General features: G+C 53.0%; 1 protein-coding gene across 4 annotated transcripts in view; it reads left to right on the top strand.

Moving 5' to 3' along the window:
* Positions 1-1,572: 1,572 nt before the first annotated feature.
* CAMK2A (calcium/calmodulin dependent protein kinase II alpha) overlaps positions 1,573-14,804 on the top strand; it is a 70,020-nt gene continuing 56,788 nt past the window's right edge. The window contains exon 1 of one of the 4 annotated variants that reach the window (XM_034960781.3): positions 1,573-1,882. In XM_034960781.3, the coding sequence (XP_034816672.1) occupies positions 1,821-1,882 (62 nt within the window). In that variant the 5' untranslated portion in view covers positions 1,573-1,820. The remainder of the gene's footprint in view (positions 1,883-14,804) is intronic. The other 3 variants (XM_034960779.3, XM_034960783.3, XM_003829026.5) reach the window with 3 other exon arrangements.

Below are 14,804 nucleotides of genomic sequence, written 5' to 3'. Positions count from 1 at the left end.
TAGAGCCTAGAAAGAGGCCTCCTATCTACATAGTTCCCAAAGGCCTTCACAGCCCTTAGCCCACTCCATCTCCACAGCCTTCCCCTGCAGGGCGTCTTCATTCCCCTATTGTGTAGAAAAGGAGCTGGAGGCTCAGAGAGGGTGAGTGACTTGCCCGTGATCACTCAGCTAATAAATGTCCAAAGGCCGGGCATGGTGCCTCACACCTGTAATCCTAGCACTTTGGGAGGCTGAGGCGGGTGGATTGCCTGAGCTCAGGAGTTTGAGACCAGCCTGGGTAACATGGTGAAACCTTGTCTGTACTAAAACACAAAAAATTAGCCAGGCGTGGTGGTGTGCGCCTGTAGTCCCAGCTACTTGGGAGGCTGAGGCAGGAGAATCGCTTGAACCCAGGAGACGGAGGCTTCAGTGAGCCGAGATTGCACCACTGTACTCCAGCCTGGGTGACAGAGTAAGACTCTGTCTCCAAAATAAATAAATAAATAAATAATATAAATAATAAATGTCCAGGAATCAGAGCTCAAACTCAGATCCTTAGTCTTAAACTCCAGTCCCTTTTCTTCCTAACTCCAAGACCTTGGAGTAAGATCTTGTGGCTGTAGGTATGGCTGATGCCCTGAAGAGTTGAAGTTGGCAGGGAAGGTGCCCAGAAAATTTTGGATTGACGATTTCATGGCAAGTCTCTGGCCAGTGGCCTAGCCTGGGTAAGCCATGCCATGCTCACCTCCCCACAGCCCCCTCTCGCCTTTTTTTTTTTTTTTTTTACCTTGACTGGAAGCACAAGCAGAAACTGGGACATGAGCACCAGGAGACCAGATTTCCATGGTCCCGTTGGGGGCATGGGGTTGGGGAGAGGTTGCAGAGGAGGGCTCTGGAGGGGAGCAACTGTCACAGCTGTGAGAGGTGGGGGTGAGCAGGCAGTCAGGGCTGTTCCCTCCAGAATCCTGGGGTGTCCTCTGCACTTCTGCGCCAAGCTGGAGTGCTAGTGTGATGGACAAGGTGGTAAGAGAGCCGAAAGAGCACGAGCATAACAAGAAAGACACAGGCAGAAGCAAAAAAAAAAAAAAAAAACAAAAACGGAGGGCAACAGAGAGACAGTTACAGAGACTACAGTGATCCACAGAGGGAGAGCCATCCCTGTGAATTAGCCATCATTTCCCTGTAAACCTTAGAACCCAGCTGTTGCCAGGGCAACGGGGCAATACCTGTCTCTCTAGAGATGAAGTTGCCAGGGTAACTGCATCCTGTCATTCGTTCCTGGGGACCATCCGGAATGCGGCACCCACTGGCTGTTACCATGGCAACTGCCTTTTTGCCCCACTTAATCCCATCCCGTCTGCTACAAGGGCCCCACAGTTGGAGGTGGGGGAGGTGGGAAGAGAAAAGATCACTTGTGGACAAAGTTTGCTCTATTCCACCTCCTCCAGGCCCTCCTTGGGTCCATCACCCCAGGGGTGCTGGGTCCATCCCACCCCCAGGCCCACACAGGCTTGCAGTATTGTGTGCGGTATGGTCAGGGCGTCCGAGAGCAGGTTTCGCAGTGGAAGGCAGGCAGGTGTTGGGGAGGCAGTTACCGGGGCAACGGGAACAGGGCGTTTCGGAGGTGGTTGCCATGGGGACCTAGATGCTGACGAAGGCTCGCGAGGCTGTGAGCAGCCACAGTGCCCTGCTCAGAAGCCCCGGGCTCGTCAGTCAAACCGGTTCTCTGTTTGCACTCGGCAGCACGGGCAGGCAAGTGGTCCCTAGGTTCGGGAGCAGAGCAGCAGCGCCTCAGTCCTGGTCCCCCAGTCCCAAGCCTCACCTGCCTGCCCAGCGCCAGGATGGCCACCATCACCTGCACCCGCTTCACGGAAGAGTACCAGCTCTTCGAGGAATTGGGCAAGTGAGTTGTGCCTCAGGAAGTCCTGGAAGGCATGGGGGGCGGGGAGGTCAGGGTCTCTAGTGGGGTGTGTGTGCCTGCAGTGCTTGGGGAGCATTCCTTGTACACAGATGAAGGCAGGCTGCATGGGTTTGGGGGCACCTGCCTGTGTACAGAGCGTCCAGAGTCGGGCGTGGGCATGTTTGTGGGTGCACAGATGTGCCAAGCTAGCCAGGCCAGTGTGTATGTAGGGATGAAGGGTTGACAGTGTATGCCAGTGCACACACATACACACAAAATGCACACAAGTACACACAACCTGGATACACACAGATTCTTAGAGACTTAGGGTTAAAAAGGGATTTTCCTAGTCGGCTGGGTCCAAAGCTGGAATTCCTTCTCTAGTTTTGCTTGAGGTGGCCATCCGCCCTCCACTTAGATACCTCCAGTGACAGAGAATTCACCAGCTCCCGGTAGTTCTTCCTTACTTTAGACACCCACAGTGACTGTACAGAGTGGCCAACTTCTCCCTCCCTACCTCCCCTTTCTCAGCTCCTGCCAGGAGTGAGGGCATCAGTACAGTAGGGGTTAATATCTGAGCATGACAGGCTTCCCGGGTGTTGGGAGGTGGGGAGGGGAAATCAGGCAAGCTGTAGCGGGGAGCACCGCTGTTTCAGGGGCTAGGGTATGAAGGGTGCAGTGGCTCTGGACAAGCAAAGTTGCCCAGCCCAGAGCTCATTTTCTGCCCTGATGACTGCTGTGTAGAGAAGGATGGGAGGATGAGGAAAGAGGGGAGGCCCTTGTGGGTGGCCCAGTAGGGTGTGGAGTGTCAGGGAGGGATTCCTGGATGTCCCCAGCTGGGTTTCTGGAGGATCCTGGGATGGGTCAAGGGTTGGGTGCATTTTGGAGGCAGAGTTTGCCTTGTGGGCAAAGGAGCACCGATGCCCTGGTTGGTTTCTGCTGTGGCAGCAGGAGCACGGGGGGAGGGGCCCTGGAGGCAGGTGTGTATTGGTGTGAGTTCTGAATGTGTGTGTACTAGTGTGCATTTTGAGGAGTGATGTGTGTGGCTGTAAAAGGGCTTTTGAGGGAAATTGCTTGTGACACTGGGGTACGCTGGTGTGCCCTGCCAGGGTGTGCAAGCATTCATGCATGTGCACCAGGAAGAGGTGCTTCGTGTGTAAGGCCTGAAAACGCAAGTGTGCCTTGCAAGGGTGCATGTGTGTGAGTATTACAAGAGTGCTATTGGCTGGGTTGAATGAGAACAAGGGTGTAAACATGACTCATTAAATGTGCACATGTATGGCAGGTTAGAGCTGTGTGCACATAGGAAGGCACATGTGTGTGAGGTCTAGGGGTGTGTGAGGATGCTCATATGAGATGCGGACACAATGGTGTTCCTGTGAGGTCTTGATATGCACATCTACGTGAAGACTGGGGTCATGCACACAGGATGATGTACGTGTGTGTGCACACGCATGTGTGTGCATGTGTGAGGCCTGGGCTCACAGGGTTATGTGGGAGTATGGGTGTTATAGGCATGTGTGAGCTCATGCTGGTGTCTGCATATGTGTGGGAGGTGGCCCTGTGACTGTATACAGGAAGGCTGCTTGCACACACACACACACACACACACACACACACACACACACACACACAGGCTATCCTACAGGCATGCACCACCTCCCTTGAGCACATATACCCCCATGTGTATGTGTGTTCACTCTTATCTGCAGACTTTCAGCTTTTCTGAATGTGCTTTTTTTGCGGGTAGGGGCAGGAACAAAATGTTTGGGGCTGCTCTGGAGGACTGAGGCTGTCTACAAACTTGTGCAGGGACCCCTCTCCAGGTGTTTTCCAGTGCTCGCCTAGAACCCAAGAATTCCCTGATTAGCCACGAAGCTGCCTTTCAGGGAGTGACCAAGACTGGGTCCTGGCAGGACTGCGTCATGAGTACAGTGAGATGGAGTTGAGATGTGACTCAAGTGCTCAAAGTGAAAATAAAAGTGATGTTTTGCCCCAAGAGGAGATGGATATCATTAAGACTGGGTTTTGTGGGGGCAACTTGGTAGAGAGACCCTTCGTGAGCCTTCACAGAGAATTTCAGGGGCAAGGGAGCCCTGGTGTGGCCATGGCAGGAAAACCGAGGGTAGCAGGCATAGCTAGGCCTTGTTTAATCAATTTCAGACTTCTTCCTTCCAGAACCATCAGACTGCTCTTAACCTTTTTTAGGTCACATATTCCTTCAGGAATCTGATGAAAGTCTAAATCTACGTTCCCCAGAAAAACGCACAAACCTACGAAATGTTGCATGCAACGTCAGGAGCTTGCAGGGACATCGGGAAGACTGTGTATGAGCCTAAGTTTGCAGAAGCTTGTGTTAGAGACAAGGGGATAAAGTGGACTGATTCCGCACCCCTGATGTCTGTGTTAAAAAGTCCAGACCACATCATTGAGGAGCCTGGGGCTCCTGCTCTCCACAGCAGCTTCAGTCTGAGCATCCAGTGGTGCAGGGAGGGGCAGTGCCCTGCGTAGCCATTAGGGACACAGGCGCTGTCCCTCATCACCCATAGCTCTGTGACACCAGGCAGGCTATGCTGCCTCTTTACCCCCACCTGTAGTCTGGAGATAAAAAGGGCTGTGAGCATTCAATGAGATGGTGCATGTAGAGATGCAGCCTCGAGCCTGGCACATGACAGGCCCCCAGGGCCGATTGCTACTGGGGTGACTGTTGTTGTTCTCAAAGGCTGGGCAAGGCTGAAAGTGAGGAATGGGATCTGCTTGTACCTTTTGTCTGGAGTTGGCCCATCCGGGGCTGGGAGGAGGTTGACCAAACCGTGCTTCCCCCCTGGCTGGCCTCTTCTGTGGGAGGAAGCTATGAGAGTACCTGCAGGGCCCATCCTTCAATTGATGATCCACCGTCCCTGCCAGCTGGGACACTGCAGTCACCACCCAAAAGCTAAGCCCCCGTTCCAGAACCCACTTCAGATCACTAGCAGGGTGACTGGAAAAGGCAGCCAGGTTGGCCCTAAAAGGGCACATGGGAGCCTTTGGGTCTGCTTCAAGGCGTTGGGCTGCCCAGCAGGAGAGGAGGGCAAATCCCTCTGGAGGGCTTCTGGCATCCTGCCCAGTGAGGTCTGGCTCAGGACTGCAGGCCTTTGAGGAGCCCCGGATAGGGCTGGCTATGGATGTGAGAGTAGCTGCTCTTCTCCAGCCCTGGTGGGCAGCCCTCTGGGAACCTGTGACTGGGGCCAGGGCCCCAGGCAGGGCTACTGGAGCCTCTTGATGCTACTCGACTGCAGGTTCCACTGAAGCATATGAATTCAGATGAGTCAAGAACTTGATTCCGGTCTCCTAGAAGGTTGGGGTGGGGCTGTCTCTTGGGATCCAGAGATGAGCTCATCCCTCTTCGTTTGACCCAATCCTCTTCTCTCCTGAGGATGAGAGAAATAAAAGCCCAGATCCTAGCGGCACCGAAGCTTGCAGGAGGCATGCTGCACCAGCTCCAGGGTTCAGTGTGGACTGAAGTGGTCAGGCCAGAGCTCCCAGCATACCCAGCCTTCTCCAAAGACCTCTCTGAGAAAGGGAAGAATGCTGGTTATTGGGCAAAGGGGTTGCCACGGATGCAGCAGAGGGCCCAGGGAAGGGGTCACATTCAAGGAAGTGGAAAACGAGCCTTTTCCAGCCATTGGCATTCTCCGGGCTTCTGATCCTACCCCCAGGAGAGGTTAGAAAGGTAGAAAGTTGCCCTGCAGCCTGTGTCATCACTGGGCTGTATAGGAAGAGTCTCTGAAGGAGATTTTACTTGAGAGAGGGAGAGAGAGGGAGGAAGAGAGACTAGAGAGAGAGCTCAGCCCACTCTTTTCTCTCTAGAAACAGAGATCTGAAATTGACTCAAGGCAGAGTTGGGGTTGGAGAAGGGGTTGCCAAGGCTGCAGTTGGCCAGCATGGTTGACAGGGAGGAGAGGGCAGCTTCCTCGACCTAAGCTCCTTCTCACCTGGGTTGATCCACAGGTGGCAGTGTGGCCCAGAGGCAACTCCCTGTACTGAGGTCCTGGGGCCTGGGTGCTCAAGTCCTCTCATGGGACCCAAACTCTAACATCTGTAGAATGTGCTTAGCAATCCTGCCTTTCCCAGGCAGAGCTGTTGGGTGGACAATGTCACGTTGGAGAGAGGACACTGGGCATGTACCCAAAGACTGGGGGCCGTGCTTTTCTTCCACCTCTTATACCCTCTCCTATCCACAGCACTTTGGGGCCGGCAAGGCTTTTCATCCATGAGCTCATCTCTGAAGGAGGTGGGCAGGGCTTACTCATCCATCTTACAGATGAGGAGACCGCAGCTTGAGGAGGTGGAGAGACTGGCTCAGGGGATTATGTCCAGGTCTCCAGCACCCAGCATATGGGGGGAAGACTGCTGAGAGGGATCATGACTGGTGCCGTATCTGGGGAACATCCTCCCTCTTACCCACTAACAGGGGAAGAGGAGCAGTGGCCATGTGGGCAGGGAAACTCTGATGTTGCTGATTTTCCAATCATGATTCTGCCTCTAATTTACTGGGCCATCCTGGGTGAATCACTTGCTGTTTGTGTGCCTCGGCTTTACCATCTGTAAAATGGGGATCATAATACCTCTGGAGATGCCTGCAATGCCCCATTAGAGATGCCACCCTCTGTAGCCTCCCTCTGTGGAGGGCACATATGGGAAATTGCAGACCTCCAGAACATCAGAATTGTAAGGACCATGGAGATGCTCTGCTCATTGCATAGATGGTCCTTGCCTTGGTCTCTGGGAGCCAACACTCAGAGAGAAGTGGTTTGTCCAAGGCCACAGGAGAGAGAGGGCCCAGGCTAGGGGACTAGATGACGTGCAGGGACCAGAGGCCAAAGGACAGGAAATTGAGGGGCAAGACCTCAAGGAAAGGGTGGCAGGAACAGGGAAGGGACGAGCTTTCCTCCCTCTCCTCCAAGCCATCAGAGCGGCAGGCACGCACATGTTCTGGTGCACGCTGCAGCCCTCCGCCCCCGCGCAGCCGCCCCCACACAGGCTGAGACACACTGACACTCTGCTGAGCCTCCCTCCCTCCCTCCCTCCCTTCCTCCCCACCTCCCTCCACAAGCACACAGTGACACTGCTGCCAGCATGCCCTGCAGTCTGGGCCATGGCCCTCTCTGTGGGGTGAGGGCAGAGCCTTGGAGTGCAACACTCGCATCCTGTTGCTGATGCATGCGTGCTCACACACACACATGCGTCTTCACACAGCTCACGGGAGCACACACATGCACATGGACACACACACACACACTGGCTGTGACAGGGCATAGAGCACGAGTCCATCTCCCAGTGCAGGGATAGCAAGATGGTGCTAGCAGGGCTTGTCTTTCTCTGTGTTCTTCTCTCCATCTCTCTGGTCTCACTCTGTCTCTGTCTCTCTGGTCTCACTCTGCCTCTGTCTCTGTCCCTCTTTGCTGCAGTCCCCTTCTGCATGTGAACCACCTGTGGCATTCTCTTGGAGCTTCTCTGTGGCACTGTAGGAAGCCTCCTACCCCAGGCAACCTGCTGAGTGCAGGTGCAGCCCAACCTGCTGAGACCCAGCCCAGGTCCTCTAGGTCCTCGTGTGGCATGGCTGTCTACCACGGTGTCAGGTGGGATTCTAAGGCCAGTGAGACTTTCTGTGCTGGAGAAGGTTGAGGGCCTTGGTGTCTTAGGGTCATATAAGAAGAGGAACACATCTGGAATCCTTGCATCCTTTCAACAGGTATTTCCTGGGCAGGTACTCTGTTCCCAGGCCTAGGTTGAGCCCAGCATGCACCACATGCAAGACTTAAGTAGTCTCTGCCTCACGGGGCTCACAATCCAGTGCAAAGCCAACATTAATTAAATCACTTCAGAAATCATTATTTACATGCAACTGGATAAGGGCTTTGGCCACACACATGGAATTGTGAGCTGCAAAGAGACCTCGATTAGTTGGGGTGAGGGAGGTATCAGGGAAAGTTCCCTGAGGCGGTGACATTAGGGAGCTGGAGGCTGAATAAGAGTTACCCAGAGGTTAGCTGGGCACAGTGGTGCACGCCTGTAGTTCCAGCTACTCAGGAGGCTGAGGTGGGAGGATTGCTTGAGCCCCGGAGTCTGAGGATGCAATGAGCTATGATCATGCCACTGCACTCCAGCCTGGGTGACAGAGCAAGACCTTGTCTCTATCTTAAAAAAAGAGAGAAAGTAAGAGAGAGGAGGAAGAGTTAACCAGAGGGAAGAGGGTGGAAGAGTGTTCCTGAGAGTGGGAACAACCCAGACAAAAGCTCTGAGGTATGTATTTCAGTGGAGCATGTCAGCCCTGGGGGATCTGGGGTCCCACTCTTCTCTGGCCTGTTCAGCCTGACCCCAATTTCCAGATGCTGGGTCCTAGCAGGACTATTAAAAACCTGTAGATTGTCTGGAAGAGGGGGCCAGGCAGGGTGGTGAAGATCTGGAAGCTGAATCAAGTGAGAGAACACCAAGGAATTGAGGGGCTTTAGCAGACAGAAGAGATCCCTTGGGGACTATGTCTCCCCCTTCCCCAACATCTCATGTCTGCAGAGATGTCCTGGGGCCTGAGGGGCCCTAGAGGCAGAGCTGCCGACTCTGTAGAGTAAGGGAGGTAGCTTTCAGCTCCACAGAAGGAAGACATTCCAATGGTCAGAACTGCTCCTGCATCCCACAGCTGGCTGTGGCCTCAGGAGCTAGTGCTCTGGCAGCAGAGATGTGCAAATTCCCACTCTCATCCATGGCCTTACCTTCCTTGCAGGCCTCCTGCCCTAGGTCCCTACCCTCATCTGGGGAGATGCTTTGCTGAAAGAATGATATGGGAGATGGTTTAGAGCCATGGTACCCTCAGTTCGATTCAGTATATTGGAGGGAAGAGGGCTCCATTGTCTTACAGATGGTGAGCTAAGGCCCAGAGAGGGTGAGGGCGTTGCCCATGGTCACACAAGCCAGTGACACATGAGAACTGGACACTCCAGTGTCTGTCCACTCCAGTGCTTGGCTGTCCTACCCCTGGAGGCCTCTCTCTCTCTGACGCTTGGACCTCTGAAAGCCTTTGTGGTGTATACTCTGGACAGGGACAGGCCATCGAAGACTGAGGAGTAAGTCACCCCTTGGCATGTCCCTTGCCTTGCTGGGCTCTGGCCCTGCCTTTAAGCACTGTAAAGAGAAAATAGAATATTTTTCTGTTTTTCTTTTTGTGACCCATACAAAAAAACCCTTGCACAGCCAAAACAAGGAATATGTTGGAACTTCTGTTGGTTCAATGTTCCCTGCAGCAAACAGATTCTTCCGGTTCCCAGCCCTTCTGTGTCCCCCACGAGACTTCTGCTGGATTGGTGTTTGGGGGCGGGGGGCAGTGTGGGACAGCTCGAGCACACTGCGTCCCTGCAGCATCTTTTAGAGTCTGGGAGTGGGTGGCTGCAGCCTCAGGCGGTCGAGAGGACTGGAGAGGTGTGGTTTCAGTAACAGGTCCTAGGATTTTCTAGCTGTATAATGCTTTGTTCTGTGGAGTTCTGCTTACAGAGCTGGGAAGAAGTGGGGAGAGTCAAGCAAAGGGGATAGTGAGCATCCAGCCCCATCTCCTCTGATCTATTTGCCATTTGAGAAGCTGCATAGCTGTGTTTTGTTTGTTTATTATTAACAAAAGGTACTAATGCCTAAATGGGAAAGAAAGAAAGAGAAGGCTTAAAAATTACTTATCAACAGTTGATTTCACAGATGGGTAAGCTGAGGCCTAAAAGCTTCTCATTGTTTCTGAATGAAACTGACCCCAGCTTTTTAACTGTTTTGGGAATTAGGAGCCCTCAGAGAATCTCAAGTAAGCTGTGGGTACTCTCCCCCTTCCAAAATGCACACTCACTGCAACATGCAGAATGCTGTTATTTTCCACAGGTCCTCCTACTCCAAGCCCAACTATGGACCTCAAGGTCGGACCCCCTCTAACCTGAGAGTACTGGGTATTGGAAAAAGCAATGACTATGAATCAGCAGTCCTGGGTTCAAAGTCTTGGTCCCAGTTTCTTCAGCTTTGGAATAGGAGGGGGTGGACTTCAAAAGTAAGACATTATGGGCTATACAAGGTTCTGATGCAGCCACATGTGGCCCAAACTCTAGCCCAGTGTGTGGTGCTGCCTCCGTGGCCAACCCCAGCTCTTTCTCTTCCCCCAGGCATTCTAACCTGTCTATTCTGGGTTCCACGTCCTGGGTGATCAAATCAGCCAGCTTGGGCTATGTGTTACTGACCACCAAGGGGTTTTGGATGCAGATTCTCTTACAGGTAACAGATCTATCTGCATTTGACCAGGAACTTTCTGAAATACCCCCAGCTCATCTCAGAGAAGTGAAATGCGTAAGTATCTTAACCAAGAGTGGGGAAATTTTGGGGAAGAGACTGGGCTTTGATTATGAGGTAACTGCCATGTAGCATCTAGGCAAGATAATGAGTAGCTAAAAATAGGGGGCTAGAGTTCCTAAGACAGGAGGGGGCTCTGGATGTGGATTTCAGTTTTGGGTGATGGTCAATGGCTTTAACTATTTGCGGAGTCATGGACTGCTTTGCAGAGCTGATGACTACGCATCCTTTGCCCAGAACAATGCACAGACACAGAATCATTTTAATACAGTTTTAAGTGGGTTCACAAATGCCCAGAGCCTCCCCAGAGATCACAGCTAATGGCCCCTGGTAGAGGGGATGGGCGGGAGTGGTAAGAGGGTGGGTAGAAAGAGGCCGGGAGCAGCAATACTGAGGGAAGGTGGGGCAGCGAAGGCGCTGTCAGTGATGGAGAAGGCCGGGAGAGCACGGCGACCCAGAAACAAAAGGAAGGGCGAGCTCAAAGCTGTGTTCAGTGGGGCCAAATGCTACCTGGGGTGGGGCAGGCAAGGTGCATTAGGCTCCAGCGGGGACTGCAAGGGGTAGTGGTGAGGGTGGGAGGAGGCATGGGTGGGCGAACCTGGCGCAGGCATTTCTTCCATGGAGCCCTGGGGGCGGCAGCCAGATTGTGGTGGGTTCATGGAGTGTGGGAGGTGGGAAGAGGAGGCGGCGGATGTCGGACATTTGTTCTGGAAGTTTGGCAGCAAAGAAGAAGGGAGGAAGGAAACAGCCCAGGCTGCTGGGTCGAGAGAAAGGTTCTCGGTTGTTTTGTTTTATTTGAGGAGAGAGTTTTATTTTTCTGGAAGGAAGGAGACCTGAGCGTGTTTGAGGAAACAGTCAATGAAGAGCAGACACTAAAGACTACCGTAAGGGGCCCAGACAATCAGACTCCCACGGAGAACAGAGTGGAGGGAAGTGTTGGGTGATTGCTGTCCCCAGAAGGCCGCGATAGATAAAAAGTGTTCCTGTTTGCTGAGACTCACAGATGTAACGTGGCTCTGAGTGGCTTGGGGTGAAGGTGAAGAGGCTTCCTTTAGAGAAAGTGGCAGCAACCAGTCTTGAGTAGCAGAGACCCCTCACAAATAGCCCCAGAAGGGAGCAGGGCTGGTCGCATCTTTCAAATGAGGAAACTGAGGCCCAGAAGAGTAAGCAAGCTGGTAGCCAAGCTGAGTGAGGGCTCAGGACTTCTGACTCCCCATCTAGTGCTGCTGGAGCTGCACTTGGCTGCCATGTCAACTCTTCCTGCTGTTTCAGGCCAGAGAGGGCAGTGGGCCCCTTTGGGCTGGCAGCCAGCTACACCCAGGCCACCTTGTCTGCCAGGCAGCTAGAAAGCAATTTCCCAGCGTGAATCTTGCTTTTCACAGCCCATTAGCACGTTCCCACATTCTCAGCCATGCGCCGGACCCACTGTCACTGTGCCCTCTCCGTCTGCCTGCCGGAGTGCCGGAGGGGGGCCTCCCTGCCTGCCCACACTCCTGCTCGTCCATCCTCAGGGGCAGGCTACTCAACCCTGGTGAGCAGCCCCTTCTTTACCTCGCTGTGGCTCCCACACACCTCCACCTTGGCTTGCTTCTTCCCCGAGCTTGGCAAACAATGTCCATTTTGTTTCTGATGATGCCAGCTGTCCTCCTCTCTTCACGGATAATGATGCCTACACAAGGCATTGTTCCTTGAGCATTTACTATACCCCAGGGACTCTGCCAAACTCATTGCCTACCTTATTATCTCATTGAATCCTTGAAACAACTGCATAGGGTTGGTACTATTATTATCCGTATTTTGCAGTGGGGAGGAAACAGGCTTACTGAGGTGAAGTAGCTTGCTAGGAAGTAGCTGACCCACAATGTGAACTCTGCTTGGTCTGATTCAGGAGTGCCTGCTCTTCTCTATGTTGAACCGCGCTCTCCAATGTGGCAGTCATTAGCCACATATAGTTATTTAGATTAAATAAAATAAGAAATTTGGTGCTCAGTTCCACTGATCCCATTTCAAGTGCTCTGTAGCATCTGTGGCTAGTGGCTGCCGCAGTGGACAGCTCAGGGTGTGTGCATCATCACAGGAAGTTCTGTTGAATGGCACTGGTATGAAACACGAGAGCTGAAAAGCCACTGCGTTCCTGAGCCTCATCCTTACCCCAGCCTCCACATTGTAGATGAAGAGACTGCGGCCCTCACTGGGGCTGGTTCTTGCCCAAGTCCTCCCAGCAGGGCTGAGGGCTGAGACTTGGTTCCTCCGGTGTCTGCCTGTCTGTCTCTCCCCCCACACACCCCTCCCTGCCTACATTCTGTGACCCTCTGGCTCACATGGATGCACGCCTCATACCTAGGGTGATATACGTGTGCTTTGTCACACCTACAGCCTCACAGCATCACACTCTTAGGGGCTAGACCAGGTTGCCAATACACGCCTATGGCCAGACACCCGCCCCTTGCACCCAGGAACACTTCCCCCACCCCTCCTCCTTTGCACCCAGGGGCATTCCCCTACACCCCTCGAGGAATTCAGAAACACTTTCACAGGCACTTCCAGGACTGCCCATGGCCATCCGCCACAGCCCTCACACGCAGGCCTTATCCCTTCCTCTTGGGACTCTTGGCCATCGCTTCCCACCCTTGCCCTCCCCAACTTGGCCTCGTTGCCTCTCCTGCCCTGTCCTGTTCCCAAGCTCTGGCCCACCCACCCATCTGCTGGCTGCCTGCTCAGCTCAGGGCCACAAGAGGAGTGGGCTGGCTCTTCTGTTTGCCAAGGTTTCTGGGCTATGGCCACTTGTTCATGCAGGACAAGAATACAGAAACATGCTTTTTTTTTTTTTTTTTTTAAACAGAAGATAAAAAAGGGAGGAGGTTAGGGCTGCCGACTCACTGCCTTCACTCTCATTTTGGCTATGACTTTCCTCTGATCCCCACTGCCATGGCAGGCAGGGATGGAGCCTGGGGCTGCCTAGGTAGCAGCCCAGCCCCTTTCCTCACCTCATTCGGACCCCCTTCTTTCCCAACTATGTCTCATGTGCTTGGTACTGTGCCAAGTGTTTTGCACTAGTTACCTCACTTAATCTCCCCAACAAACCCAGGAGGTAGAGGCTATTATTGCCCTCTAACAGGAAGACGCAGAAAGGTGATGTGTCAAGTTCAGCGTCACACAGTTGGGGGTGAGCTAGGATTGGACTACAGGTCTTTGTGACCCCAGAGCCTCTGCTTTTGAGGACCACATTCTTCTGTTGTTGGTTGAGTCAGAAGAAAAAGTGCAAGTGACCTGGATTCTCTTCACAGCCTCAATTAAGAATATGTCTGCTCACTTGAGGCCTCAGTTTCCTGATCTATTAAATGGGAGACCAGAATTCCAACTTCACAGGATTGCTGTGAGGATCAAAAGGGTGCTTAGTGGTGAATGTACATTTGAAGGGAAGAAGACTTCTGTGCTTGTGAGGGGCTGGTACCCTCTGGATCAGCAGCTCTAAACTTGTTTTGAGAAACTCCTCTCTCTGAGCATCTGATAAAAGCCATGCACCTTTACCTGCCTCCAAAAAATGCAATTGCTTACATTGGGATGTACAGGATATCCTTCAAGGGGTTCAGGGTCCCCACACTACCCCACCTACGGCATGGACCTTCAGTGAGGAGCCTCTAATTTACACAAAAGCTTGGTGCTGTTCTGAAGAGGAACTTCAGCAAGTATGGCTTCTCTTGTTTTATAGACGTAGCTCTTACGGCCTTGGCTCACTGAGCCAGAGCCCAGGTTCATGGGGCCTGTCAGGCCTCCCTGTGCAGAACCCCCCTCGCTGGCCCCCATCAGTGCTGATTTCCAAGGGAGACAGGATACACAGCAGGACTTCCCCGGAAGGCGTTGGGCAGTGCTGGGCTGCCTGGGAAAGAATCACCCACAGACAGAGTTAAAATGAAATTACAAATTCCCTGGGCCTACACCCAGAGGTGCTGATTTAGGAGGTCTGGGTGGGACCTTGGAATCTGCTTATTTTTTCTTTTGAGACAGAGTCTTGCTCTGTCACCCAGGCTGGAGTGCAGTGATGCTATCTCAGCTCACTGCAACCTCCCACTCTGGCACTTAAGTGATCCTCATACGTCAGCCTTCTGAGTAGCTGGGACCACAGACGTGTACCACCATGCTCAGCAGTAGAGATGGGGTTTCGCCATGTTGCCCAGGCTGGTCTCAAACTCCTGGGCTCAAGAGATTCTCCCACCTTGGCCTCCCAAAGTGCTGAGATTGCGGGCGTGAGCCATCACGCCCGGCCAGAATCTTTTTTTTAAAGATCCTCCAGGGGATTCTGAGGCAGCCAATTTGATAATCACTGATCTAAGGTCTTTACCTAGAATGGAGTTTTGCCTCTCTAATGGAGAAATTATACTCATCCCTCCCTCCCCCGTCCAACCATCCCTTCCTCTATCCCTCCATCCACCCACATATATTAATTGAGCTGTAGCTCTGGACCAAGCTTTGTCAGGTGCTGGTGAGCAGGACGAGACCCAGCTCCTGCACCCTGGAGTTCACAACCTTCCCTGCTTCCTGCCCTTCTCTTCCTGGAGTTCTCAGAACC

Source organism: Pan paniscus, chromosome 4, assembly GCF_029289425.2.
Source record: "Pan paniscus chromosome 4, NHGRI_mPanPan1-v2.0_pri, whole genome shotgun sequence".
Lineage (NCBI taxonomy): Eukaryota > Metazoa > Chordata > Mammalia > Primates > Hominidae > Pan > Pan paniscus.
The sequence above is the reverse complement of the archived record's forward strand: the minus strand, read 5'-3'. Positions and strand labels throughout refer to the sequence as shown.